Source organism: Cnephaeus nilssonii (assembly GCF_951640355.1).
Source record: "Cnephaeus nilssonii genome assembly, chromosome: 11".
Classification (NCBI taxonomy): Eukaryota; Metazoa; Chordata; class Mammalia; order Chiroptera; family Vespertilionidae; genus Cnephaeus; species Cnephaeus nilssonii.
In genome coordinates this window covers 57,580,631-57,607,446 of record NC_137082.1, presented here as the reverse complement: position 1 = coordinate 57,607,446, position 26,816 = coordinate 57,580,631, and the positions used below count along the sequence as shown (strand labels likewise).

The 26,816-nt window shown below is 41.5% G+C and overlaps 1 protein-coding gene across 2 annotated transcripts in view; it reads right to left on the bottom strand.

Annotated features, from left to right (window-relative positions):
- Positions 1-26,816, bottom strand: part of SMCHD1 (structural maintenance of chromosomes flexible hinge domain containing 1) — a 164,544-nt gene that overhangs the window by 71,946 nt on the left and 65,782 nt on the right. For both annotated transcript variants that reach the window (XM_079784345.1, XM_079784346.1), the window contains exons 20-25: positions 24,676-24,820; positions 19,089-19,185; positions 16,065-16,137; positions 13,382-13,521; positions 12,604-12,738; positions 9,825-10,052 (exon numbers count right to left, since the gene is read on the bottom strand). In XM_079784345.1, the coding sequence (XP_079640471.1) occupies positions 9,825-10,052; positions 12,604-12,738; positions 13,382-13,521; positions 16,065-16,137; positions 19,089-19,185; positions 24,676-24,820 (818 nt within the window). The remainder of the gene's footprint in view (positions 1-9,824; positions 10,053-12,603; positions 12,739-13,381; positions 13,522-16,064; positions 16,138-19,088; positions 19,186-24,675; positions 24,821-26,816) is intronic.

Genomic DNA, 26,816 nt, shown 5'->3' with positions numbered 1-26,816 from the left:
TCCAATCCTTTCTATTTAAGAATTGTTTTTAGCTCAACTTTGTTGTGACTCTTAAATAATTGGTATTCTAATATTTTCATTCCAGTTTATGATGCTCTAATAGGCTTGGTCACCTTTTAATCTTTTTTAATCTTTTAAAACCATGTTTCATTCTCATTCAGTCTTTATTATACTTTTTTTTTTTTTTAAATAATGGAAGCAAGTAGGAGTTTCACAAATAGCTGTGTTATCCCTTCAATTAATTCCTAGTTTGGGTTGACTTTCCACAATATTGGCGAATTCTATAAAGACCACAAAAACCACTTTAAAGACTTTATATTTAATTTATTAAAATAACAGTATTTAATATCTTGTATTATCAATGAAGAGGTGCATGTTTTAAAATCTCTGGAACCCAAGAAATATAAAACTAAGATTTGAGGCAAAAATGTGTCAAATGTAGGCCACAAGCTCTGAGAATGGCCAAAAGAAAGGTACATACAGGAAGAGGCTCTCCAGTCAATTCTTCTTCACCGCAATATGAAAAAGAATGTGGAACCAGTTTAGAAGCCAGTTCCTTGGCACCACTTTTAAACCACTCACCCAACTCTGCTGATATAGGTAAAAATGACTTGTGCCTCCCTTTCAGGATTATTTCTCTTCACTCATTAATGAGGGAAAACATAAACTGGCTGGAGCAGGGGTTATTCCAAATAAAAATTTTAAAATAAGGTCAGTTGAACCCCTAGTTAAACAACTCTTTTAAAACATCAGTTATTATTTTTTGAAACTCAAGATGACTATAGGAGAGAGAAACCAAGATGGCGGCATAGGTAAACACCTAAACTGCTTCCTCGCACAATTTCAAAACTACAACGAAAAGACAAAACAGACGTCATCCAGAACCACAGGAAGGCTGGCTGAGTGGAAATTCTACAACTAGAAGGAAAGAGAAAAGCACACTGAGACTCAGAGGAGCTGCAGGAGGCAGAGGTACTGAGACTTGAGCGCAGAGAGGACTGGCAACTAAGTGGGGTGAAACTGAACTGCCAGGAAAGAGAAAAGCACACTGAGACTCAGAGGAACTACGGAAGGCAGAGGTACTGAGACGCGTGTGTGGAGAGGGCAGGCAACGAAGTATGCGGATGGCTTTCTCAAGCAGGAGGGAGACAAAAGCTCCCAACTGCACTGAACTCCAGTTCCAGGTGAGACTCTGGGGACCCAGACTCATTCAGGGAGAAACTGGACTGTCTGGCAGCAGGAGGAACTTCAGGGCGGCTTTCTCTCAGAGGTGCTTGCAACAATTACCTTGGGACACTGAGACACAGGGGCCTATTAGGGCAGGGCTGACGGGAAACCAATGCTGTCTACTCTGCCCTGAGACTCCGCCCCATCTAAGCTGAGCACAGAGGCTTTTGCAAGTCTTGTCTCATTAGGGTGTCTCCAGCACAGTTGTTCTCCCAGAGTAGACACAGCTGACCCTCACAGCCAATTGGCCTGGAGGTCAATTCCTCCCAGTGATACCAACAACAATCAAGACTTAACTACAACAAGGCTGTGCACACAGTCCACAAAGGGGTGCACCAAGAGTGTCCACCTCAAGTAAATGGGGGAGGCTGAGCCACTGGGCCCTATAGGACACCTACCATACAAAGCCACACCATCAACTCAGGGAAGCAGCGAAAATGCGAAGACAAAGAAACAGATGACAAATGAAAGAAATGGAGGAAAGCAAAAAACTGGATACAAAGTTCAAAACCACGGTTATAAGGTTTTTAAGAATTTTCTAGAAAAGGCCGATAAATTTAGCGAGACCCTCGAGGATATGAACAAGGACCAACTAGAAATTAAGCACACATTGACTGAAATAAAACATATTACACAGAGATCTAACAGCAAACTAGAGGATTGCAAGAATCAAGTCAAAGATTTGAAATACAAAGAAGCAATAAACACTCAACCAGAAAAGCAAAAAGAATCCGAAAATATGAAGATAGTGTAAGGAGCCTCTGGGATAACCTCAATCGTACCAACATCCGAATTATGGGGGTGCCAGAAGAAGAGAGAGAGCAAGATACTGAAAACCTATTTGAAGAAATAATGACTGAAAACTTCCCTCACCTGGTGAAAGAAATAGACTTACAAGTCCAGGAAGCGCACAAAACCCCAAACAAAAGGAATCCAAAGAGGACCACACCAAAACACATCATAATTAAAATGCCAAGAGCAAAAGACAAAGAGAGAATATTAAAAGCAGCAAGAGAAAAACAGTTAGTTACCTACAAGGGAGCACCCATACAACTATCAGCTGATTTCTCAACAGAAACTATGCAGGCCAGACGGGAGTGGCAAGAAATATTCAAAGTGATGAACAGCAAGAAACTACAACCAAGATTACTCTACCCAGCAAAGCTATCATTCAGAATTGAAGGGCAGATAAAGAGCTTCACAGATAAGAAAAAGCTAAAGGAGTTCATCAACACCAAACCAGTATTATATGAAATGCTGAAAGGTATTCTTTAAGAAGAGGAAGAAGGAGGAAAAGGTAAAGATAAAAATTATGAACAACAAATACATATCTATCAACAAGTGAATCTAAAAATCAAGTGAATAAAAAAATCTGATGAACAGAATAAACTGGTGAATATAATAGAATCAGGGGCATAGAAAGGGAGTGGACTGACAATTCTCGGGGGGAAAGGGTCGTGGGGGTGCGGGAAGAGACTGGACAAAAATCGTATACCTATGGATGAGGACAGTGGGGGGGGGAGTAAGGGCAGAGGGTGGGGTGGGAACCAGGTGGAGGGGAGCTATGGGGGGAAATTGAGGAATAATTGTACTAATCTGAACAATAAAGATTTATTAAATTAAAAAAAAGATGACTATAGAATATCCTATATATTAAGAGGTAATATGTAAATTGACCCTCACGCCCTTGCACAAGATGGCCACCCCATGCGGTCAAAGATGGCCACCCCCATGTGGTCATAGATGGCCACCACAAGATGGCCGGCAGGGGAGGGTAGTTGTAGGCGACCAGGCCAGCAGGGAAGGGCAGTTAGAGGTAACCAGGTCGGCAGGAGAGGGCAGTTGGGGGGACCAGGCCTGCAGGGGAGGGCAGTTAGGGGTGACCAGGCCTGTAGGGGAGGGCAGTTGGGGGTGACCTGGCTGGTAGGGGAGGGCAGTTGGGGGCTATCGGGCCAGCAAGGGAGCAGTTAGGCGTCAATCAGGCTGGCAGGGGAGTGGTTAGGGGGTGATCAGATTGGCAGGCAGGTGAGCGGTTGGAAGCCAGCAGTTTAAATATTGTGCCTCTAATTCCCATTTTCCCATAAACCCTGTGCTTTTTATTGCACCATTTTACACACAATGACTTTTAGAAATTTACATGTTTCATTGCAGCAGAATTGACTGTACTTTAAAGAAGTAAGCAATCTACTTTATGTGATAACAATTTAATCATTTTGATTTGGGTGTCTATTAAGTAATATGTTAAGTTTCAACATATAGATTAACCCATTTTAGGTACAAATAATATATTCAAATGACAGCAGAATGATGAGAACCACCTAAAATTACTGAGAACCTACCAAACTATTTTCTAAGATCATGCTTTTAGCGATTGTTATACCAATTTCCAGAGGCCAAATCAGGGCTCTGTATAATTAACAATACTGCTTCATTATTTTCCTTTAACAGACCTTTTATTTAGTGCCTTCAGAATAGCTATAAATAGATTGCTGTGGTAAGCTAGTGATTTTGATTGTGGATGCAGAAATACAGCTGGCCAGGTAGTGACAACTAAACAAAATACCAAACATTGGAATTTGGTTTTAAGTGTTAAAATCATGTCACATATGAATCATTCACGTTTCAATCTAGTGCATGAAGAAAACCTCTTATTAGCCTGGAATTATAAATGATAGTATTTATCTTTGGTAAGATTCTTCTTAGAGGTGCCGTATAAAACTTCTTGTTCAGAGAGTGACATCAGAGGAATGGCAGCGTTAGAGAACCCTCGGCCGGTCCCCCTGAAATGTCAACAAGTTAACCAACTATAATTCAACAAAGAAATTCCTGCTCAACACAGAAGCATGCCTGAGACCCAAACACTGAAACATCTAAAGGTGGACAAAAAAGAGTAAATGGGGAGACAAGAAGGGAGGAGAGCACAGACAGCCCCCAGAAGCAGGCCAGCAGCCAGGAGCTCTTGGCCCAGCGGGAGAGGGAGGAAGCTGGTGGTAGCAGATGCTTCCTTGGGCCGGAGGAACAGGGGCAGCGAGGGAGCGAGTGAACAGTGTCTGAGATGGCAGATGCCTAACAGGGCACACGGGGTTCTGCCCTGCAGCTCTCCCCTGTTGGGCAGGGGGGTGGTGTTTCATACATAGAAGCAGAACCACCGAGCCCTGCTGCCACTTGAAATCCCAAAACTTGCCTCATATTGCCCTTGGAGTTGGGTCCAGGAGCCTATATATAATAATACTAGTAAAAGTAAATATGCTAATTAGACCACAAGTCCTTCCGTCCTTCTGGGCGAATCCAGGGCTGCTAAGGTAGCCTGGGTCCTGAGCTGCCTGCTGGTGGCCGGAGGGAAGCCTGGGTCCCGGGTGTCAGAGGGAAGCCTGGTGCCGGCAGCTGCCGGAAGGAAGGCCTACTCTTGCATGAATTTCGTGCATCAGGCCTCTAGTTGTCTATAAACCGAGAGCTGTTGCAGTAGAATTGCTGTTTCCCTCTGTGACTGGTCCCCAGGAGGGGTGCTTGGAGCAGGACCCCAAGGAGGTCAGGGATTCCCATTACGCTGAGGGCATAACAAATCCCACCCCTAAGCAGTGCAGCTGTACTGTCTTATAGAAGCTTTATGGAAGCCGTGGAGGTCAACCCTGAGAGAATACAGAGGTAAAAAAATCTTGCAATTCAGCATCATCTACTGGAAAATAGTAGAAAGACCTCTTCATTAATATAGACAGATATAAATGATAAGGCAAAGGAGATCAGCAAAGACTATTAATAACAACAGTAACAAGGATGATCAGAAAAAAAAAAGAAAAATCTGCAGAAAGCAAGCTGGAACACACGGAAATATGTGATATAAATGACAGATTTCAAGACTGTAGTTCTGAAAATACTCAATGAGAAGTGAGAAAATATAGACAGGCAATCAATGCACCCAGAAAACAAATCAATGAACAAAACGAGTAATTTACCCAAGAGATTGAAACTTTAAAAAAGATACTTTTCAAAAAAAGACAGAAGGAAGGCCAAGAGACATGAAAACATGCTCAAAGTCACTAATCACCAGAGAGTTGCAAATCCAAACGACAATGAGGTACCATCTCACACCTGTCAGAATGACTATCATCAACAAATCAACAAAGGACAAATGTTGGCGAGGATGCGGAGAAAACGGAACCCTTTTGCACTGCTGGTGGGAATGCAGACTGGTGAACCACTGTGGTTAACAGTATGGAGTTTCCTCAAAAAACTAAAAATGGAACTCCCATTTGACCCTACGATCCCACTTCTAGGAATATATCCCAAGAAGCTAGAAACACCAATCAGAAAGGAAATATGCACCCCTATGTTCATAGCAGCACAATTCACCATAGCTAAGATTTGGAAACAGCCTAAATGCCCATCAACAGATGAATGAATTAAAAAACTGTGGTACATCTACACAATGGAACAAACACTACACTGCGGTAAAAAAGAAGGAATTCTTACCATTTGCAATAGCATGGATGGACCTGGAGAGCATTATGCTAAGTGAAATAAGCCAGTCAGAGAAAGATAAATATCACATGATCTCACTCATTTATGGAATATAATGAACAACATAAACTGATGAACAAAAACAGATCCAGAGACTAGAAGCAGAGATCAGACTGTCAAACCTCAGAGGGAAGGTAGGGGAGGGTGGGGGTAAGGGGGAGAGATCAACCAAAGGACTTGTATGCATGAATATAAAGACCAACCAATGGACACAGACAACAGCGGCTTAAGGGCATGAGTGGGAGGGTTTGGGGGGTTAAAGGGGGGATATGGACACATATGTAATACTTTATTTTATTTTATTTTATTTTATTTTTTTTCCAATTTTTTTATTAAGGTATTATATGTGTACATATCTTACCATTGCCCCCCCCACCCCACTCCCATATATGCCCTCACCCCCCCAGAGTTTTGCGTCCATTGGTTATGCTTATATGCATGCATACAAGTCCTTTGATTGATCTCTTATCTCCCCCACCTCTCCCTAACCTTCCCCCTGTAATTTGACAGTCTGTTTGCACATATGTAATACTTTAATCAATAAAGAAATTAAAGATTGAAAAAAGAAAAAGCTATATTAAAATTACAGGTATTCCGGGGGAGAAGTGGGAGCATTAACAGAGAGTCTATTCAAACAAATAGTGGATGAGAACTTCCCAACCCTATGGAAAGAACTAGATCCTCGAATTCAAGAAGCAAAGAGAACACCTATTTATCTCAATCCAAATAGGCCCTCTCTAAGGCACCTGGTATTAAAGCTATCAAAAATTAATGACAAAAATCCTCAAAGCAGGCAGGGAAAAGAAGGAAGTGACCTACAAAGGAAAACCTATCAGAATTTCATCCAACTTCTCAGCAGAAACTCTACAAGATAGAAGTGGGTGGAACCAAATATTCAAATATCTGAAAGAGAGAAATTACCAGCCATGAGCAATATATCCAGGAAAATTATCCTTTAAATATGAAGGAGAAATAAAGACGTCCCCAGACATACAGAAGCTAAGGGATTTTATCACCAGAAAACCTCCATTGCAGGAAATACTCAAGGGAGTTATTCTACCTGAAACAAAGAACATAAGGTCACAATATTACAAGTAATATAATCAAAAAACTTACAGCATAAACAGGAATAATTTGTGACAACAAAAACATAAAAGGTAAAACACTAGGAAGAAACCAAGATGGTGGCATAGGTAAACACCTAAACTGCTGCCTCGCACAATATCAAAACTACAACTAAAAGACAAAATGGACACCATCCAGAACCACAGGAAAGCTGGCTGAGTGGAAATTCTACAATTAGAAGGAAAGAGGAAAACACATTGAAACTCAGAGGAGCTGCAAAAGGCTGAGGTATGGAGCCGTGCGCGCATAAAGAGGACGTGCAGCTGAGTGCACGGGCAGCTGAGTGCGTGGGCTGGCTTCCTCAAGTGGGATGGAGACGGAAGCTCCCAACTGGGCTGAACTCCAGTCCCAGGCGAGACTCTGGGAACCCAGACACATTCAGGGGGAATCTAGACTGGCAGGAAAACAAAAAGCACACTGAGACTCAGGGGAGCTGCGGAAGGCAGAGGTCCGGGGGCGCACGCGCAGAGAGGACTGACTGCTGAGTGCACCGGCGGCTGAGTGCACAGGTGGCTGAGTGCGTGGCTTGCTTGCTAAAGCAGGAGGGAGAAGGAACCTCCCGAATGCGCTGAACTCCAGTTCCGGGCAAGTTTCTGTGAACCCAGACTCCTTCGGGGAGAAACTGGACTGTCTGGCAGTGGGCAAAACTCGAGGGCGGCTTTCTCTCAGAGGTGCTTGCAGCGATTACCGAGGGACACTGAGACCCAGGAGCCTCATAGGGCAGGGCTGACGGGAAGCCAAGGCTGTCTGCTCTCTGCCCTGAGACTCCACCCCATTCAAGCTGAGCACAGAGGCTTTTGCAATTTTGCAAGTCTTGTCTCATAAGGGTGTCTCCAGCACAGAAGTTTTCCCAGCGTAGACACAGCTGATCCTCACAACCAACTGGCCTGGAGGTCAATTCCTCCCAGTGATACCAACAACAATCAAGACTTAACTACAACAAGGCTGTGCACACAGTCCACAAAGGGGTGCACCAAGAGTGTCCACCTCAGGTAACTGGGGGAGGCTGAGCCACTGGGCCCTATAGGACACCTACCATACAAAGCCACACTATCAACTCAGGGAAGCAGCGAAAATGCGGAGACAAAGAAACAGATGACAAATGAAAGAAATGGAGGAAATCAAACGACTGGATATATAGTTCAAAGCCACGGTTATAAGGTTTTTCAAGAATTTCCTAGAAAAGGCCGATAAATTTAGCGAGACCCTCGAGGAAATGAAAAAGGACCAACTAGAAATTAAACATACACTGACTGAAATAAAAAAAATATATACAGAGACCTAACAGCAAACTAGAGGATCGCAAGAATCAAGTCAAAGATTTGAAATACAAAGAAGCAAAAAAACACTCAACCGGAAAAGAAAAAAGAAAAAAGAATCCAAAAATTTGAAGATAGTGTAAGGAGCCTCTGAGACAACTTCAAGCGTACCAACATCAGAACTATGGGGGTGCCAGAAGAAGAGAGAGAGCAAGATACTGAAAACCTATTTGAAGAAATAATGACTGAAAACTTCCCTCACCTGGTGAAAGAAATAGACTTACAAGTCCAGGAAGTACACAAAACCCCAAACAAAAGGAATCCAAAGAGGACCACACCAAGACATGTTGGAGACCGGGCTGGCCCTGGCAAAGACACATCATAATTAAAATGCCAAGAGCAAAAGACAAAGAAAGAATATTAAAAGCAGCAAGAGAAAAACAGTTAATTACCTACAAGGGAACACCCATATGATTATCAGCTAATTTCTCAACAGAAACTATGCAGGCCAGACGGGAGTGGAAAGAAATATTCAAAGTGATGAACAGCAAGAACCTACAACCAAAATTACTCTACCCAGCAAAGCTATCATTCAGAATTGAAGGGCAGATAAAGAGCTTCACAGATAAGAAAAAGCTAAAGGAGTTCATCAACACCAAACCAGTATTATATGAAATGCTGAAAGGTATTCTTTAAGAAGAGGATGAAGAAGAAAAAGGTAAAGATAAAAATTATGAACAATACATATCTATCAACAAGTGAATCTAAAATTCAAGTGAATAAAAAATCTGATGAACAGAATAAACTGGTGAATATAATAGAATCAGGGGCATAGAAAGGGAGTGGACTGACAATTCTCAGGAGGAAAGGGGTGTGTGGGGTGTGGGAAGAGAGTGGACTAAAATTGTACACCTATGGATGAGGACAATGGGGTGAGGTAAGGGTAGAGGGTGGGTTGGGAACTGGGTGAAGGGGAGATATGGGGGGGGAAAAAGAGGAACAATTGTAACAATCTGAACAATTAAAATTTATTAAATTAAAAAAAAAAGAAAGAAAAATACTATGGCACATATGCAACTTAATTTTTTCACAAACCTAATAGTAACCACACACAAAAATCCCCAAACCAGGATAAACACAGTAGGTCCTCGGTTTATGTTGGAGATCCATTCCTATGGAGCGACGTAACGCGATTTTCACCATAAGTTGGAACCCACCTACATAAGCACATACGTCACTCACAGAGTTAGCAGACTGAATCAAAAAATAAAACCCAACCATATGCTGCCTACAAGAGACACATGTAAGCTGCAAAGACAAAGGTAGACTCAGTAAAAGAGTGGAAAATGATTCTCCAAGCAAAACTTATTATTCAGAGTCTTCCAAACATAAAGTAAAAAAAAAAAAAAAATTCTTAAAAATAACCAACCTGTTGCTCAGCCAGTGTGACTCAGTGGTTGAGCGTCAACCTATGAACCAGGAGGTCATGGTTCGATTCCCAGGCAGGGCACATGCCTGGGTTGTGGGCTCCATTCTCAGTTGGGGGTATGTAGAAGGCAGCCAATCAATGATTCTCTCTCATCACTGATCTCTCTCTCTTCTCTCTCTCTCTCTCTCTCTCTCTAGCTCTCCATTCCACTCTGAAATCAATAAAAATATATTTTAAAAAACAAACAATCTGTTTTAGATACTTACTTTAATTTTCTCTGCTAAAGTTGATGTTACATGGATTTCTCTTTCTCCTTCATCATACATTTGAAAGATAAGATTATGCATAACATCGCCTGCTATCCAATTAACCTCATCTTGGTGTTTGATCTGGATTGCCTTTTGCCCTTCCACACTGAATATCTGTAATCTTGCAACATGGCTACTGGGAAGCAACTTAATCGTTTTCTCCACAGGTGGCACATCTTTACAACTCTAGGAAGAGAAGAAAACCAACATATATTGACTGACATCTGTACTTTCTGAAAACAGTTTTTGGCTTTAACAGTGAATGTTTTATTACACTGCTTAAAAATTTATTCCAATAATATGGAAGATCATCTTATATACTATTAACATTCATAGGTTTTGTAACTAAGAATATATTGTACTATCAGTAATTCCATATTTTATACCACTAAGTTATAAATAAAGATAATGGCCACTTTCTTAAAACCAAAACACTAGCATGTTTGGACTTAAAAGGATTCCCTTCCCTTTATTTGTAAATTTACTTAAAAGTGCCACAAACTTGTAAAATTTTAATCACATAACAGGGATTTGGTGACTAACATTCATTAATAAGATTTAAGATGTAAAATATTAAAAGCTTTCAATAAAATCAGGGACAAATAATTGCCATCAAGTACATTATTTAATGGTATTAGGTTACACTAGTGCTTTTTCAATTCATTATTAAATGGGATAAGTGGACAAGTTTGCTTATAGCTAGATAAGGACTTTAAACGTTTTAAAGACTAAGCTGGCATATTTATAATTTATTATGGTTATTATATCAGTGTTCCATAGGTCAATAAAAATGAGCTGGATTAAACTTTGTAAGTTGATTTTAGGCACACAAAATTAAAATCTTACATCATTACTTCATAACCAGGTATAATGCATTCCACAAAATTCAAAATAAGCCTAAGCCTAAAATACCTTTACAATCTTCCTTAGCTCATGCCTCTTTCCTTATCGGTTACAGTCATTCCTATCAAAGCCCATCCACATGACGAACATATTCAAAATTCCTACCTCATAGAATATCAGTTAAATAACCCATCCCCATCCTCCATCCTATGCATATCTTATTTACCTGACTCAAACTCAAAACTCAAGAGTCACAACCTTTAGATAACATTTTCTAACTGCATATTACGTGCTATACTTTGGTCTTTGCTTAACTGACCTGGATTCTTGGGTCCTCTGCCTATTGCTGCCCTATATTTGCATAATCCCTAATAATTTGTTATTCTTGCTTCTAAGCCCAAATTCCTTCCTAAATCCAAATCTCTTCTCCTTAATCTTCCTAATAGTATGCTCAAAATAAGTTGGCCATATTATTGAAAAAAGAAAATACATAACAAATATTTGAAGATTATCAAATACAACCAGTCTGAAAATAAAATATTTAAAGTCATCTCATTCTAATAAATAAATAAATAAAAGCTGTCTTTTACCCCTTTGAGGCTTAAAATGTTATTTGATGTATAATTTTTAGGAAAACATCAATCAAATGGAATTAGGATATTCATCATCTACTGCATCATATATAACGAAATCACATTTAAGTATTTCACTTGTTTAAGTATTTGTTATTCCATTCAACAACCTTAGGGGATCAATTGCTTATATCAAGCTGGCTTCACCTTCAGCCATGATGTATACCCAATAAAGAGTATCCTATGGTTCCCCAACTGGCATGGCTCAGTGGTTGAGCATTGACCTATGAACCTGGAGGTCACAGTTCAATTCCTGGTCAGGGCCAAGGCCTGGCCTGAAGGCTCAATCCCCAGTGTGGGGCGTGCCGGAGGCAGCAGATCAATTATTCTCTTTCATCATGGATATTTCTCTCTCTCTCTCCCTCTCCCTTCTTCTCTGAAACCAATAAAAAAAAATATATTTTTAAAATGTATCCTATAGTCATATTAACATAAAAATATCTTTGTATGAAAATACTAATTAAAACCATTGTTTCATTTTTAAAATTACACATACAAATTAAATGCCTATAGTCCATCAGTGGTAGTTTAAATGGAAATATTTACCAACTTTCTAAGAAACAAGTGTAAACAATAAAAAATAAAACTGACACATAAATGTCAAATTTTTATATAAGAGAAAATTAATTTTAGGAATATGTAAATCAATAATGCTACAGAAATTGTAAAAGGTTTGGTCAAGAAAAATACTAATCCTATATAATAAAAGGGTAATATGCATATTGACCGCAAAATGACTGGTCGCTATGACATGCACTGACCACCAGGGTGCAGACGCTCAATGCAAGAGCTGCCCCCTGGTGGTCAGTGTGCTCCCACAGGGGGTGTGCCGCTCAGCCGGAAGCCCAGAAGCCGGGCTCAAGGCTGGCGAGTACAGTGGCAGTGGTGGGAGCCTTTCTCACCTCCGCAGCAGCGCTAAGGATGTCCTACTGATGGCATAGGCCCGCTCCCCGCCAGGAGCGGGCCTAAGCCATCAGTGAGACATCCCCTGAGGGCTCCCAGACTGTGAGAGGTGTAGGCCTGGCTAAGGGACCTCCCTCCCCTGTGCACAAATTTTGGTGCACCAGGCCTCTAGTATTTTATATAAAACATTAAATTATTCACTATACCACTTCATGCTTCCTTATTTCCCTTTGGCTAAAAGAACTGCAAATACCTCATTTAAAAAAGTCAAACAACTTTACAGAATTTATTCTAAATCTCTTAAAGACTATTTATATGAAGACTCAAAATAATACCAATGAATAACAGTAACAACTTACAGGTATTTCAATTTTAGCTTTAAGCGTCTGGTCTTTTTTAATATTCTGAACTTGAATTGCAGGTCCTGATAAAATACTGGTTCCAGAACTACTGCAATCCACAGTGTAGAGTGGAAGGTTAGGAGCACCTGAAAACTAGAAGCACAAAAAATCATTTAAGACTTCAATAACTTATTAAATAATTGTTTAAATTTTCAAGTACTTCAATAGAGCTACTATTTCTGGCTATAAATTAGAAAATTCTAAGTAGAATTCAAAATATTCTAGGGAATTTATGATTGAAAAGAGTTAATTTTTTATATTTCTAGGTAAAATTTATCTGTTTTGGAAGAAAATCTGACTTCCTCAACCAATACTCTTCCTGTTTTTACTTTACAAACTACTTGGGTTTTCCTTTCCTTTTAGTCATCTTCATTGATCCATCCATCCATCCATTTGTCCATCCATCCATCCATCCATCCCCAATCCTGAAGGATTTCTATTCATAAAATAAATACTTCACCTGAAATGAGGTGAATGAACCAAGGAAGGAGAGGAGGGGAATCTTTAGTTCATAAATTTCTTTATGAAACTTGGTGTAGCTGACATCTTTATTGGCTTAGGGATCCTGAAAACTATTGGTAATACAATATCACACAAATTTCTCCATGGAATAATCGTTCAAGACCTAGATACTATACAAGACTTACTAAAAAGCAGCTAAAAATATAGTTATTTCCATTTACTACAATGGGCTTCAAAATAAAATCTACATATTCTTTATCTTACAATAGCTTACCTTACAATGAACAACCAATTTTGGTTGTGTTGTTATATTGTCTGATTCATCCAAAACTTCTACCTGAAATGGGAAAGCTGTTCCATTTTCTATAACTAAAAATTCAGAATCAGGTTTCACTTTCAATTGATGAGGGGGACCTACAAGGAAATTACACAATAAAGATTCAAGTTTCTAAGATTGAAATATAGAAATATCAAAAGAAATAATTTTTAAAATTTCAAGTTTTAGTAATTTATAGTAATTTATAAATAATGCTGAGAAAGGAAAAACTAAGCCATATCCATGTTTCATCATTTCTATTCCCCAAATGCATAAATTCTATATCTGAGCAGGGTTGTCTCAATTGTATAAAAATGCCTGATGTCTAGACTTAAGTTTTATGCAACAAACTGTGACACAGTGATACCTCATGCTAGAAATCACCTATACACATACATTTTTAAAAAAGATCCTGGAAAAAAAAAGTAGTCAAGAAAAAAAGCAAAGTTTATTATACTTTTACTAACTTCAACTTTATACAATGACTGATTTCTCAGACACATGTAACTACATGCCTGTTTAAAGGATAATGTTCAGCCGAAACCGGTTTGGCTCAGTGGATAGAGCGTCGGCCTGCGGACTCAGGGGTCCCAGGTTCGATTCCGGTCGAGGGCATGTACCTTGGTTGCGGGCACATTCCCAGTAGGGGGTGTGCAAGAGGCAGCTGATCGATGTTTCTCTCTCATCGATGTTTCTAACTCTCTATCCCTCTCTCTTCCTCTCTGTAAAAAAATCAATAAAATATATTTAAAAATAAAATAAAATAAAGGATAATGTTCAAACGATCAGTTCATGTACTGATATGACCAGATAATTTGTCAGACTGCCTACTACTTTGCTATCATAAGCAAATTACAACACAAGCTTCCTCTAAGATTAATAAGAGGGCTTACACTTCTGTAGCAAGATGACTTGATGTGTTCTATAAACACTGGTATTTTTAAAATTTAATTTATGCTAAATGCTGATAACACAAGTTTATAAAGAATAGTTACTAGAAACACTTATTTTACTTTACGATATTAGCTAATACTTTTTTACTCTATGCCAGGCAACATGTTAAGTTTTAATTAAGTACTATCTATACTAATAAAAGCATAATATGCTAATTAGACCAAACATCCTTCCAGAGGAAGCCAGGGCTGCGAGGGAAGCCCGGGTCCCAGGTGCCAGAGGGAAGCCGGTGCCAGCAGCCGAGGGAAGGAAGGCCTACTACTCTTGCATGAATTTTGTACATCAGGCCTCTAGTTCTCATATAATCCTCATAATGATCTTAATAAATAAGGTAATATTATTGTCTCCATTTTATAGACAAGGTACTGAGATCCAGAGAGATTAAGTATCTTGTTCAGGACAAGTGGCTAGAGCAGTGATGGCGAACCTATGACATGTGTGTCAGCACTGACACGCGTAGCCATTTCTGATGACATGCGGCCGCTAAGGGCTAAGGTGACACACTACCCGAGTTATGCTCAGTTTTTTGGCGAAGTTTGACACACCAAGCTCAAAAGGTTGCCCATCACTGGGCTAGAGAGTAGCAGATTCAGGTTTAAGTTCTGGTTTATAATATGAAACCTGATGACCACTATCACTACATTGTGCTACTTCCTACTTTAACACTTTCATTCTTGAATTCCAAAAAAATGTCAGAACCAACTGGTTGCTAAGAATCTCTCTACTCCAATCCACACTTTTAGCTAACCTCTAAAATAAAATAATTATAAATGTTTATTAATATGTAATACTTTTTATTATACTTTTACTAAGGTGCCAATTTTTATCAATTCATGATTGCGGGAAATCTCAAACTACTGGAATTTATAAAAGATAATAAAATAGCCAATGTTTCTTTTCACTCAAAACTAGTACAAAAGGTCATATATAGATAAAGATATAATCATGGTATTGTTAATTTCAGAGCTAAAACTTACATCCCAAGCACTGTTCTAGGCATTTTACAAAGACATGCAGTTCTCACTTAAGAGCAGTACTGTGTTAATGAGAACGCATGCATATTGAAACTGTGTCCTCTATTCAGTTACCATGGAGCTGCAGAGCAAGAGTTGCCCATATTAACTTATTTAATCCTCACAACACTGAAAATAAATATTCTCATTTTACACATGAAGAAACTGACACATACAAGTTTACCTAGCTCATAAGTGTCAGTTTAGATTCAAACCCAGAAGGGTTGAGTCTAGAATATACTCTGTGAATTTCTAAAATAGACTGTTCCTCAAAATAGCCAGCATTTTCTACCCTGTGAAACTTTAATGTAACTTCATTTTCAAATTAACAATTTAAATACATGAGAAACTTTTTTTTCTTAAAATACGAAGTAATCACTGTTGTACCAGAAGAGGTAAAAGACGGACTCAGTTGTAATATAAGCCTAGTAAGTACAGCTCTAAAAATAGTTCCCAAATACATTTTCAATATTCAAATTTTCCTCCCAAAGTTATTCTTAGAATGTCACTAAGGTCATCCTCAAGGTTTTCCTGGTCATTTCTATCAGTGTTATGTTTGACATTCATATGTCTTTTCAAGACTTATACAATTATCACACCAAAAGATATTATTACATTTTATCATAATATTATTTAAAAGGTAAATTTAGGAATATTTCTTAAAATAATATTACCTGGTAGTAATCTAATTTTCAAAATCTGTGAGTCTTCTTTAAAACCCGGAAGAATAACCTTCAGATTAAAACTCTGTTGAAAAAATTTAAACAAATCCAAGTCTTAAATAAATACTTAAGTATTTTATCACCTCAATTCTGATTTATTTTTGCTTTTTATTTTCATACCATTACAGAAGTCTACTTAGCAATTTTATATTAACACTAAAGGTCGGGTGCACGAAAATTCGTGCACTCGAGGGGGTCCCTCAGCCCGGCCTGCACCCTTTCACAATCCGCGACCCCTCGGGTAGGGTTCCTAGGCCTGGCCTGAGATCAGGGCCTATTGGGGCTTTCCTTCTACTGGCTGCCGGCAGCTGGCTCCACCCCCACCGCTGCCACTGCTTGCCATCTGTGCAGCGCTGCCCCCCCTCCCCTGCCACTGATGGCCTCCCTCTGCAGGCAACAGGCTGGGGTGCAATGGCTTGGCTGGCCTGGGCCTCCTTTCTTTGCTGGGGGCAGGGCCAGCCCTGCGAGGGGCTGTCTGCCTACCTGATCTCCCCTAACCACTTGCCTACCTGCCTGATCACCCCTAACAGCTGGTCTGCCTGCCTGATCATCCCTAACCACTCTGCCTGCCTGATTGCCCCTAACTGCTTGCTTGGGGGAGGGGCCAGCCCTGCAAGGGGCCATGGTAGTCGGGTCTCTGGTTGTTTCGGTCGTGATGCCTCTGGCCTTTTATTATATAGGATTATATGTAATTATATATTTACTAGAGGCCCAGTGCACGAAATTCATGCATAGGGGGGTGGTGTGTGTCCCTCAGCCCAGCCTGCACCCTCTCCAATCTGGGACCCCTTGAGGGATGTCCGACTGCCCGTTCAGGCCCGATCCTGGTAGGCTTTTGGGCAGGAGCGGAGTCTATCAGGATCGGGCCTGAACAGGCAGTCAGACATCCCTCTCACAATCCAGGACTGCTGGCTCCCAACTGCTCGCCTGCCTGCCTTCCTGATTGTCCCTAACCACTTCTGCCTGCCAGCCTGATCACCCCCTAATCACTCCCGTGTCAGCCTGACTGATGCCTAACTGCTCCCCGGCCTGCCTGTTTGCCCCTAACTGCCTTCCCCTGCAGGCCTGGTCACCCCTAACTGCCCTCCCCTGCAGACCTGGTCCCCCAAAACTGCTCTTCCCTGCAGGCCTGGTCCCCTGCCCCCCCCAACTACTCTCCCCTGTATGCCTGGGTACCCCCGCCAACTGCCCTTCCCTGCAGGCCCGGTTGCCTCCAACTTCCCTCCTCTGCCGGCCTGGTCACCTCTAACTGCCCTCCCCTGCAGGCTTGATTGCCCCCAACTGCCCTCCCTTGCAGGCCTGGTCCCTCCCAACTGCCCTCCCCTGCTGGTCTGATCGCCCACAACTGCCCTTCCTTGCAGGCCTGATCCCGCCCAACTGCCCTCCCCTGCTGGCCATCTTGTGGCGGCCATCTTGTGTCCACATGGGAGCAGCCATTTTTGACCACATGGGGGCAGAAATCTTGTGTGTTGGAAGGTCAATTTGCATATTACTCTTTTATTAGATAGGATAGAGGCCTGGTGCACGAATTGGGGCCAGCTGGTTTGCCCTGGTGTCCCGGATCAGGGTGGGGGTTCCTTTGGGGCATGGGGTGGCCTGGGGAAGGGGCCTGTGGTGGTTTGCAGGCCAGCCATGCCCTCAGGCAACCCAAGCATAGGCTCTAGTATCTGGGATTTATTTATCTTCTATAATTGAAACTTTGTAGCCTTGAGCGGAGGAAGCCAAGGCAGGCCAGGGCTGCGGAAACTTGGCTTCCTCCATCGCTGGGGCAACTCAAGCCTCCTGCTCTCTCCAGCTCCGTGGCTGCCGCCATTTTCATTGGGATTTATTTATCTTCTATAATTGAAACTTTGTAGCCTTGAGTGGAGGCCTGGGCCTGCCAGGGTGTGCAGAAAGCTTGACTTCCTCCATTGCCAGGGAAACCCAAGCCTCCTGCTCGCTTGGTAGCCGCAGCCATCTTGGTTGGGTTAATTTGCATACTTGCTCCTGATTGGCTGGTGGGTGTGGCTTGTGTTGTAATGGAGTGATGCTTAATTTGCATATTACTCTTTTATTAGGATGTATGTATGTAAAAGACATAGGTAAAAGAATTGACATACTGCTTCTTTACAGACTATAATCTTCAGATTTATAAGACATAACTTCTGAATAATGACCAAAATCAGGATTGACAGATACAAAAATGTAGGGCAATAGTCAAGTGGCAAAAACAAAAATCTACAAATACAACATAGTATTCTGGGTTAGATCCTGGAATAGAAAAAAATACTACTGAAAAACTGGAAAATGTAAATATAGTCCATAGTGTTGTTAATAGTATTGTATCAATGTTCATTTCTTAGTGTGAATAAATATAGGATGGTTATATAAGATATTAATAGAGAAAGCTAGATGAAGAGTATATGTGAACTCTGTATTCTATCTTCTAACTCTTCTATAAACATACTTTTCTTTATCCAAATACCAAACCCATTATGTTTACATAAGTGAGCTAAAGTTTCTCATATATTTGTTTCTGTTCTAAGAATTCAAAAATGGATGGAAAAAGTGATAGAAAAATGAATACTGGAAACATTGGGGGAATCACTTTGTAAAGTATATGATTGTCTAACTGCTATGCATTATATCTGAAACCAATACAAAATAATATTGAAAGTAAACTGTAATTGAAAATTTTAAAAAAGAGAAACAACACAGTACTGGATAACTGTATTGAAAAATGACCTTGTATGTGGAAAGACTGAAATAAAGATGATGAAGACAGTTGAAAAATATTGAATTAATAAATGTTTTAACAAAAATAACAGTAGCAAACATGCAGATTTTTCTTAGAGATATATATGGTAAGTCAAGTGGCATGATCCTGACTAATTCTTAAGAACCCAACATTACTATCATCTTGTTACAAAAATAAGTTATTCAATTTTAAATTTACAATTTCATTTTTACAATTGTAACATTTATATCAATGCTTACCTTGCCTTGACAAGAGTTTACAGGGCCCTTAGCTGTAACACCTCGAATTATACAATTTGGTCCCTTGGTTATTCCTTCATATTGTAAAGATAAACCACTGGAAAAAAAAAATTATTTCGTAACTTCCCCCCATTATCTACAAAGAAGCTGCAAATGTGTTCTGTTTTCTCATATGCCATTCACAAGTTTAATTCATTTTTAAAATAAAACAGTATTTTAAAAAAGGAATAACTGAACAAAGAAGCAAATTCCTATGAATTTTTTTCCCATAGAACAATGATCTAACAAGTACTGATAAATGATACCAATAAGCCAATACAAATGGTAGACATACTGTAAAATGTAAAACTTCATATAATGAATTAGTAAAGATACAAGGTAGGAAATAAGCAAATGCTAGACTATAGATATAGGCCTAAGAAGAAAAAAATAATCCAAATAGGCCAGGGTTAAGCATTTCTTCAGCTTTTGCATAGATTCTTTCAAATCTTTCACCCTTACCCAGATAGTTGTGTTTCAGTGGTTGAGCATCAGCCAACGAACCAAGAGATCCCACCCAGCTCAATTCCCAGTCCGGGCACATGCCTGGGTTGTGGGCTCAATCCCTAGTAGAGGGTGTGCAGGAGGCAGACATAGATGTTTCTTTCTCATGGATGTTCCTATCTCTCTATGCCTCTCCCAGATGTTTCTATCTCTCTATGCTTCTCCCTTCCTCTCTCTCTAAAAACTTATTTAAAAAAAACCACAACTCTTTACTCAATGGGATTTCAGAGGATTTTTGGCACCTATAACTGAATGGCAAATTTAGATAAAGTACAAAAAAAAATCAAGTATAGTCTTATAAGATGTAATATTGTTAAAATATATACTGAGATCCCTGATCTACTACCATAGGCAATTTGATTTCTAAATCACCTTTGAACATGTGTAGATTCTTAAGAGTGTAAACATTTTACTCTGTCAAGGGGTAAAGTGAAAAAACAAAGAAAAAGTACAACGTGATGGAGAAAACGCCTATGTTTTCTGAAGAATGGAATTTAAATATTAAAAAGTATTTCTGAATAAACTGCAAAAATTAAACAGCATGCTTTGCTTGAAAAAAGACACACAGTAGCATACAAGATAAACTTCTTTAGGACGATGACACATCAAAGGCACACATCTATTTTCATCTTACCTAATAATAGACAAACATGTAAACTGACCGTACCTTCGATACGCCCATAGCCAATCAGAGTGAGTATGCAAATTAACCCCAAAGATGGCGGTTAATTTGCATACATAGGCGCCCAGCGCCTGTGCCTGTGTCCCGGGAATATCCTGGCACCCAGGTCACTGTGAGGTAAGGCCGCGTTGGCCCAGAGCAGTCTGGGAAGGGCCTGAGCCAGGGGGCTCCTGGGCAGGGCCAAGCCTGCAATCAGAACAAGGGGTCAGGGGCGGAGCCTGTGATCACAGGGAGCTGGGGGTCCCCTGCCCAAGGCTGAAAGCCTCTGGTGGAGGCTTTTGGCCTGGGCAGAAGCGGAGCCTGCAATTGCAGGGAGCTGAGGGAGCCCTGCCCAAGGCCTTTGGGCAGGAGCAAAGCCTGCGATCGATCGCAGGGAGCTGGGTGTCCCCTACCCAAGGCCAAATGCCTCGGCCAGAGGTAGAGGCTTTCGGCCTGGGCAGGCAAGCCTCGGCCACAGGCTTTCGGCCTGGCAGGCCTGGGCAGGGGTAGAGCCTCCGATCACAAGGAGCCTGGGGTCCCCTGCCCAAGGCTGAAAGCCTCCGCCACAGGCTTTTGGGCAGGAGCAGAGCCTGCGATTGATCGCAGGGAGCTGGGGGTCCCCTGCCCAAGGCTGAAAGCCTCGGATAGAGGCTTTCTGTCTGGACAGCAGCGGAACCTGCTATCGCAGGGAGCTGGGGGAGCCCTGCCCAAGGCTTTTGGGCAGGAGTGGAGCCTGTGATTGATCACAGGCACTCCCCTGCCCAAGGCCGAAAGCCTCAGCCAGAGGCTTTCGGTCTGGGCAGGCCTGGACAGGGGCAGAGCCTGCGATCACAGGGAGATGGGGGTCCCCTGCCTAAGGCCGAAAGCCTCTGGCAGAGGCTTTCGGTGTGGGCAGGAGTGGAACCTGCGATTGCAGGGAGCTGGAGGGCCCCTGCCCAGGCCTAAAGCTTCGGCCAGAGGTTTTAGGCCTGGGCAGGGCCCAGCCCTCAATTGGTGTGAACTATAGAGGAAACACCTTTTCTGACTGCACATTGGCTAAGCTTCCTTATGCCACTGGTAATATTCTTAGTAACTTGGGTAATAAGAATCCAAAAAGGTGATCTAGGGATTTTCCACCACACTTCTGGAGAAAAAAACGAAGGTCCGCTGCTGGAGGGCTAAGAAATGTCATATCCTGCCCTAGCCGGTTTGACTCGGTGGATAATGCCTCGGCCTGCCGACAGCAGGATCTGGGTTCAATTCTGATCAAGGGCATGTACCTAGGTTGCAGGCTCCTCCCTGGAGGGGCCCAGATCAGGGCTCATGCAGGAGGCAACCAATCAAAGTGTTCCTCTAACTTTGATGTTTCTCTCTGTCTTTCCCTTTCTCTTCCACATTCTCTAAAAGTCAATGGAAACATATCCTCAGGTGAGGATTAAAAAAAAAAAGAAAGAAAGAAATGCATATCCTATGAAAGATATATCTTGAAAATGCCTAAAGAAAGTTGTCATTTTTTCTTGGTGAAGGGACTGGAGTCCGTGTTGATGAAAACACCTTGGTGGCTGTGGTGACTGGCAGTGGCTGCAGCAGTGGGGTAATGGGGCTGGTGCCTTCCCCTGATCAGCCTGGTTGCCTCCCACAAAGGGAGGCCAGACTGCGGCTTAGGCCCGCTCCCCGTGGGGCGCAGGCCTAAACCATCAGTAGGACATCCCCTGAGGGCTCCCATTATGTGAGAGGGGGCAGGTTGGGCTGAGGGACCCCCCCCCCATCCCCAGTGCACGAATTTCATGCACCGGGCCCCTAGTTATCTCATAAAACCTTAGGAATATGCCAACGAAGAGATTCCTTTAATCCACTGTTAAAGACAAAGATTTAAAAAGAGAGGAAAGGAAGAAGAGACAAGGACAACAAAACTTACTAGAACACAGCAGCAAGTGACCTAGTAGTCTAAAAAAAACTTGAACCCTACAACAGCAATGGAAAAAGTCAGAAACCAATCTATACCACAGAATTCCCAGGTATCACTCAGGAATTGGTGGTACTAGTTACCTCTAAAAGTGGTTTAAAAATAGAAAGGCAAAATGATAGATAGATAGATAGATAGATAGATAGATAGATAGATAGATAGATAGATGTGGAAATCACCATCCCCAGACCTCCACTCTCTGCCTCTGTCAGATGACTAAAAGATTATTCTTTGAAAAAGGCTAAAGCAGAGACTCTCTGAACCAGGGGAAAGCACATAAATTGAAGGAGGGTAAAATAATAAAAAGAATAGAAGGGGTAATCCTGAATAAATGCATATAGACGCTGAGACCTTCCCATCCTCATTCTCATCCCAGACTTGTTTCTGGACAGGTTATGAACCTGGAGTGCTAAACTATTCCTCTCAAAGCAAGAGGCTAAAGATTTTTCTTTGAGAAAACAGCCGAGCCCAAGAAAGAAGAAAAGACTTAAAAATACTGACAACAGGATTTCTCTCCAAGAAAGTGTTACAAGCAGATCATTCTATAGTGGAGTTCATAGTCATCAGCATCTCCCACATTCCATCTGCACTTTATATCTCCACTCAATTATAAGAAGATGACCAATAATTACCAGATATCTGAGTAATGAGATGAAAAATCAACATGAGCGACAAACTTGGAAACAACAGAGATTATCTATGTAAAATATTTTTAAAAACTATAATTTGTCAGTGAAAAAAAATTTTATATTCATAAAACAAAAGAAGATCTACAAAAGAACATTCAGAAAACCAGGAAGAACTCTCAAAAATTAAAAGTATAGCAGAAAGGAAAAATTCAATGGAAAAGTTATAAAGTTGAGAAAAATCTGTCAAAAATTTTTAAAAAATAGAAAAATCAGGAAAATCAGAGAACCAGTCTGGAAGGCTCAATATCAAATAAATAAGAATCCCAGTAAGAGAAAACAATGATGATGGAAAGTAGAGAATGAAGTACTTCAAATAATGAAGAGACCTAAACAGACATGTATCACTATAAAATTTTGTCCTGTTAAGAATAAAAAGTAGATCCTATAAGTGCCCAGAGAGAATACACAGGAAACATAAAAAGGAAAACTAACCAAGTTAAATTTATTAGCAACAGTGAAAGTTCAAAGGCAGAATTGGAGGAATTCTTTCATAATTTTGACAGAAAATAGTTTCCACTATTCAATAAATCAAGTATCAGGGTAGAAAAAAAGACCTTTTCAGAGCAATGCTTTTATCTCACATGTACCCTTTCTTAAGAAACAGGAAGGATGTGCTTCAGCAACAGGAGGGAACATGGGATTCTTATAAAAATAGGAGGCCCATAAAAGATTAAATGCTAAACAAGATAAGCCACTTCACAGACTCATAATTCAGGAATATTTCCTTGACCAGGGATCAAATCCCTAACCTTGGCATATTGGGATGCTACTAACTAACTAAGTGAGGTACCTGGCCAGGGCTTTAGTGTTTTATTTTTAAACAAGCATGTTTAATACACTTAAGCCTCAATAATGAACCTCCTCAATTACATCACTGAACATATTATTAGGGTTTTTTAAAAAAATATATTTTTTTGATTTCAGAGAGGAAGGGAGGGAGAGATGAGAGAGAATCATTGATCGTCTGCCTCCTGAACACCCCACATTAGGGTTGGAGCCTGCAACCCGGGCATTTGCCCTGACTGAAAATCGAACCATGACCTCTTGGTTCATAGGTCAATGCTCAACCACTGAGCCATGCCAGCTGGGCACATTGTTAACTTTTTAAGAGCTACTTATTAACCCTTTGCACTTGCTTGCTTTTTTCTCGATTCCTTTATTCTAATGCTAACCGTGTCGAGTCACACTCGACATCCGAGTGCAAAAGGTTAATATAAGCCAATCACATCACTCTAAAAGATGATTAGGTAAAGTCAAATTCTAAGGAAGAACTCAAATTTACATGGAAAACATATACTTTATTGTTATAGATTTTAAAACAAAAATAAACTGCATTAGGAGGTTAAAAACCTAGTAGGCAGTATTTCTCAGTTTAAATGTCCATAACTTCTAAGGCTAAGCAAATAACAACAAAATAGACACGTTATAACTAACAATTACCAGAAGACATCATATCATACTTGTCAAAAGAAATGGAGTAAAAAAGACAAAACTATCAGTCTTACCTATAGAATTTAACAGTAAATTCAATAAAAAAAAACTTTAGCGAGTCAATTTATACATGACCCTGAAGTCACAGAGGATAGCTAGGAGCTAAATACATCCCCCAAATATCATAAAAGCCACTAAACATTTTAATGATAATAATGAAGGTGACCACATACAAAATATTTAAGCCAAAAAAAGAAAAGAGAGTGTAAATGCTTAGCAAATATAAAGTGTCAAATACAAGTTGATACTTCAAATTACCTTGCTTCAAGAACTGGCTGAATATCATTTATTAGTTGACTAGCATGACCAAATTCATCCTGAAACTCCAGAGGGATATTGAATGGAACTCCAACACGAAAAGGAGGATCCAGAAGACCAAATGAAAATTTTTCTGGCTTACCCTCTAAAAAAAAAGAAAAGGTAAAAATGTAAAGCAAATTCATTGTAGGCCAGAAACAGATGCATTTATACATGAGAAATTAAACTACAATAAAGATGGCATTTAAAATCTTTGCAAAATTTCATAAATCCACTTCAGAAAATAATAAAGTTAGATCCTTATCTCATAATATACATAAAAGTAAAATTCTAAAAGTAGAGATTATCCTATATAATAGAGATAATATGCAAATTGACCATAACTCCAAAACACAAGATGGCCGCCCCCATGTGGACACAAGATGGCCGCCACAAGATGGCCAGTAGGGGAGGGCAGTTGTGGGCGATCAGGCCAGCAAGGGAGGGCAGTTGGGAGGGACCAGGCCTGCAAGGGAGGGCAGTTGGGGGTGTTCAGACCTGCAGGGGAGGGCAGTTAGGGGTGACTGGGCCAGCAGAGGAGGGTAGTTGGGGGCAACCAAGCCTGCAGGGGAGGGCAGTTAGGGGCAATCGGGCCGGCAGGGGAGCAGTTAGGTGTTAATCAGGCTGGCAGGGGAGTGGTTAGGGGGTGATCAGGCTGGCAGGCAGAAGCGGTTAGGGGCAATCAGGCATGCAGGCAGGCAAGCGGTTGGGAGCCAGCAGTCCTGGATTGTGAGAGGGATGTCCAACTGCCTGGTGGGATCGGGCCTAAACAGGCAGTCAGACATCCCTCGAGGGGGTCCCAGATTGGAGAGGGTGCAGGCTGGGCTGAGGGACACCCTACCCCCCGTGCACTAATTTCATGCACTGGGCCTCTAGTCCTATATAATAAAACCCTACGATGCGAATATACTGAACAGTCACTATGACGCACACTGACCACCAGGGGGCAGACACACAATGCAGGAGCTGCCCCTGGTGGTCAGTGCGCTCCCACAGGGGGAGTGCCGCTCAGCCAGAAGCCAGGCTCATGGCTGGCGAGTGCAGCGGCTATGGTGGGAGCATCCACAGAGGGGTCTTGGACTGCGAGAAGGCACAGGCCGGGCTGAGGGATGCCCCCCCACTAGTGCACAAATGTCGTACACTGGTACTCTAGCTAGAATAGCCTATATAATAAAGAGGTAATATGCAAATTGACTGTCACTCCAACACACAAGATGGCTGCCCCCATGTGGTCAAAGATGGCTGCCCCCATGTGGACACAAGATCGCTGCCACAAGATGGCCGGCAGGGGAGGGCAGTGGTGGGCAATCAGGCCAGCAGAGGAGGGCAGTTGGGAGGGACCAGGCTTGCAAGGGAGGGCAGTTGTGGGCGATCAGGCCTGCAGGGGAGGGCAGTTGGGGGGGAACAGGCTGGCAGAGGAGGGCAGTTAGGGGTGACCAGGCCAGCAGAGGAGAGCAGTTAGGGGTGAGCAGGCCAGCAGATGAGGGCAGTTAGGGGTGACCAGGCCAGCAGAGGAGGGCAGTTAGGGGCAATTGGGCCAGCAGGGGAGCAGTTAGGCATCGATCAGGGTAGTTGGGGTGATCTGGCTAGCAGGGGAGCAGTTAGTCGCCAATTAGGCTGGCAGGGGAGTGGTTAGGGGGTGATCAGGCTGCCAGGCAGAAGCGGTTAGGGGCAATCAGGCAGGCAGGCATGCAAGTGGTTAGGAGCCAGCAGTCCCGGATTGTGAGAGGGATCCCATGTTGGAGAGGGTGCAAGCTGGGTTGAGGGACACACACACACACACACCCCTGTGCACGAATTTTGTGCACCGAGACTCTAGTAATAAAGAATATGCTTATAACCATATTGTAGAAAAAACTAAGGCAAACATTGTTAAATGCATAATTAATAATCTTATTATATACAATAAACAAAGCTAAAAGAGAAGTCCTTTATGAGAAAGTATTTGCAACACAGGATTGAAATCCAGAATACATAACACCTCCTCTAAACCAGCTGTTCTCAAAGTATGGTCTCTAGTCTAATAGTTTCAGACATCCCTGGGAAATTATTAGAAATGTAAATCCTAGGGCTCATCTCAAACCTACTAAGTTAGAATCTCT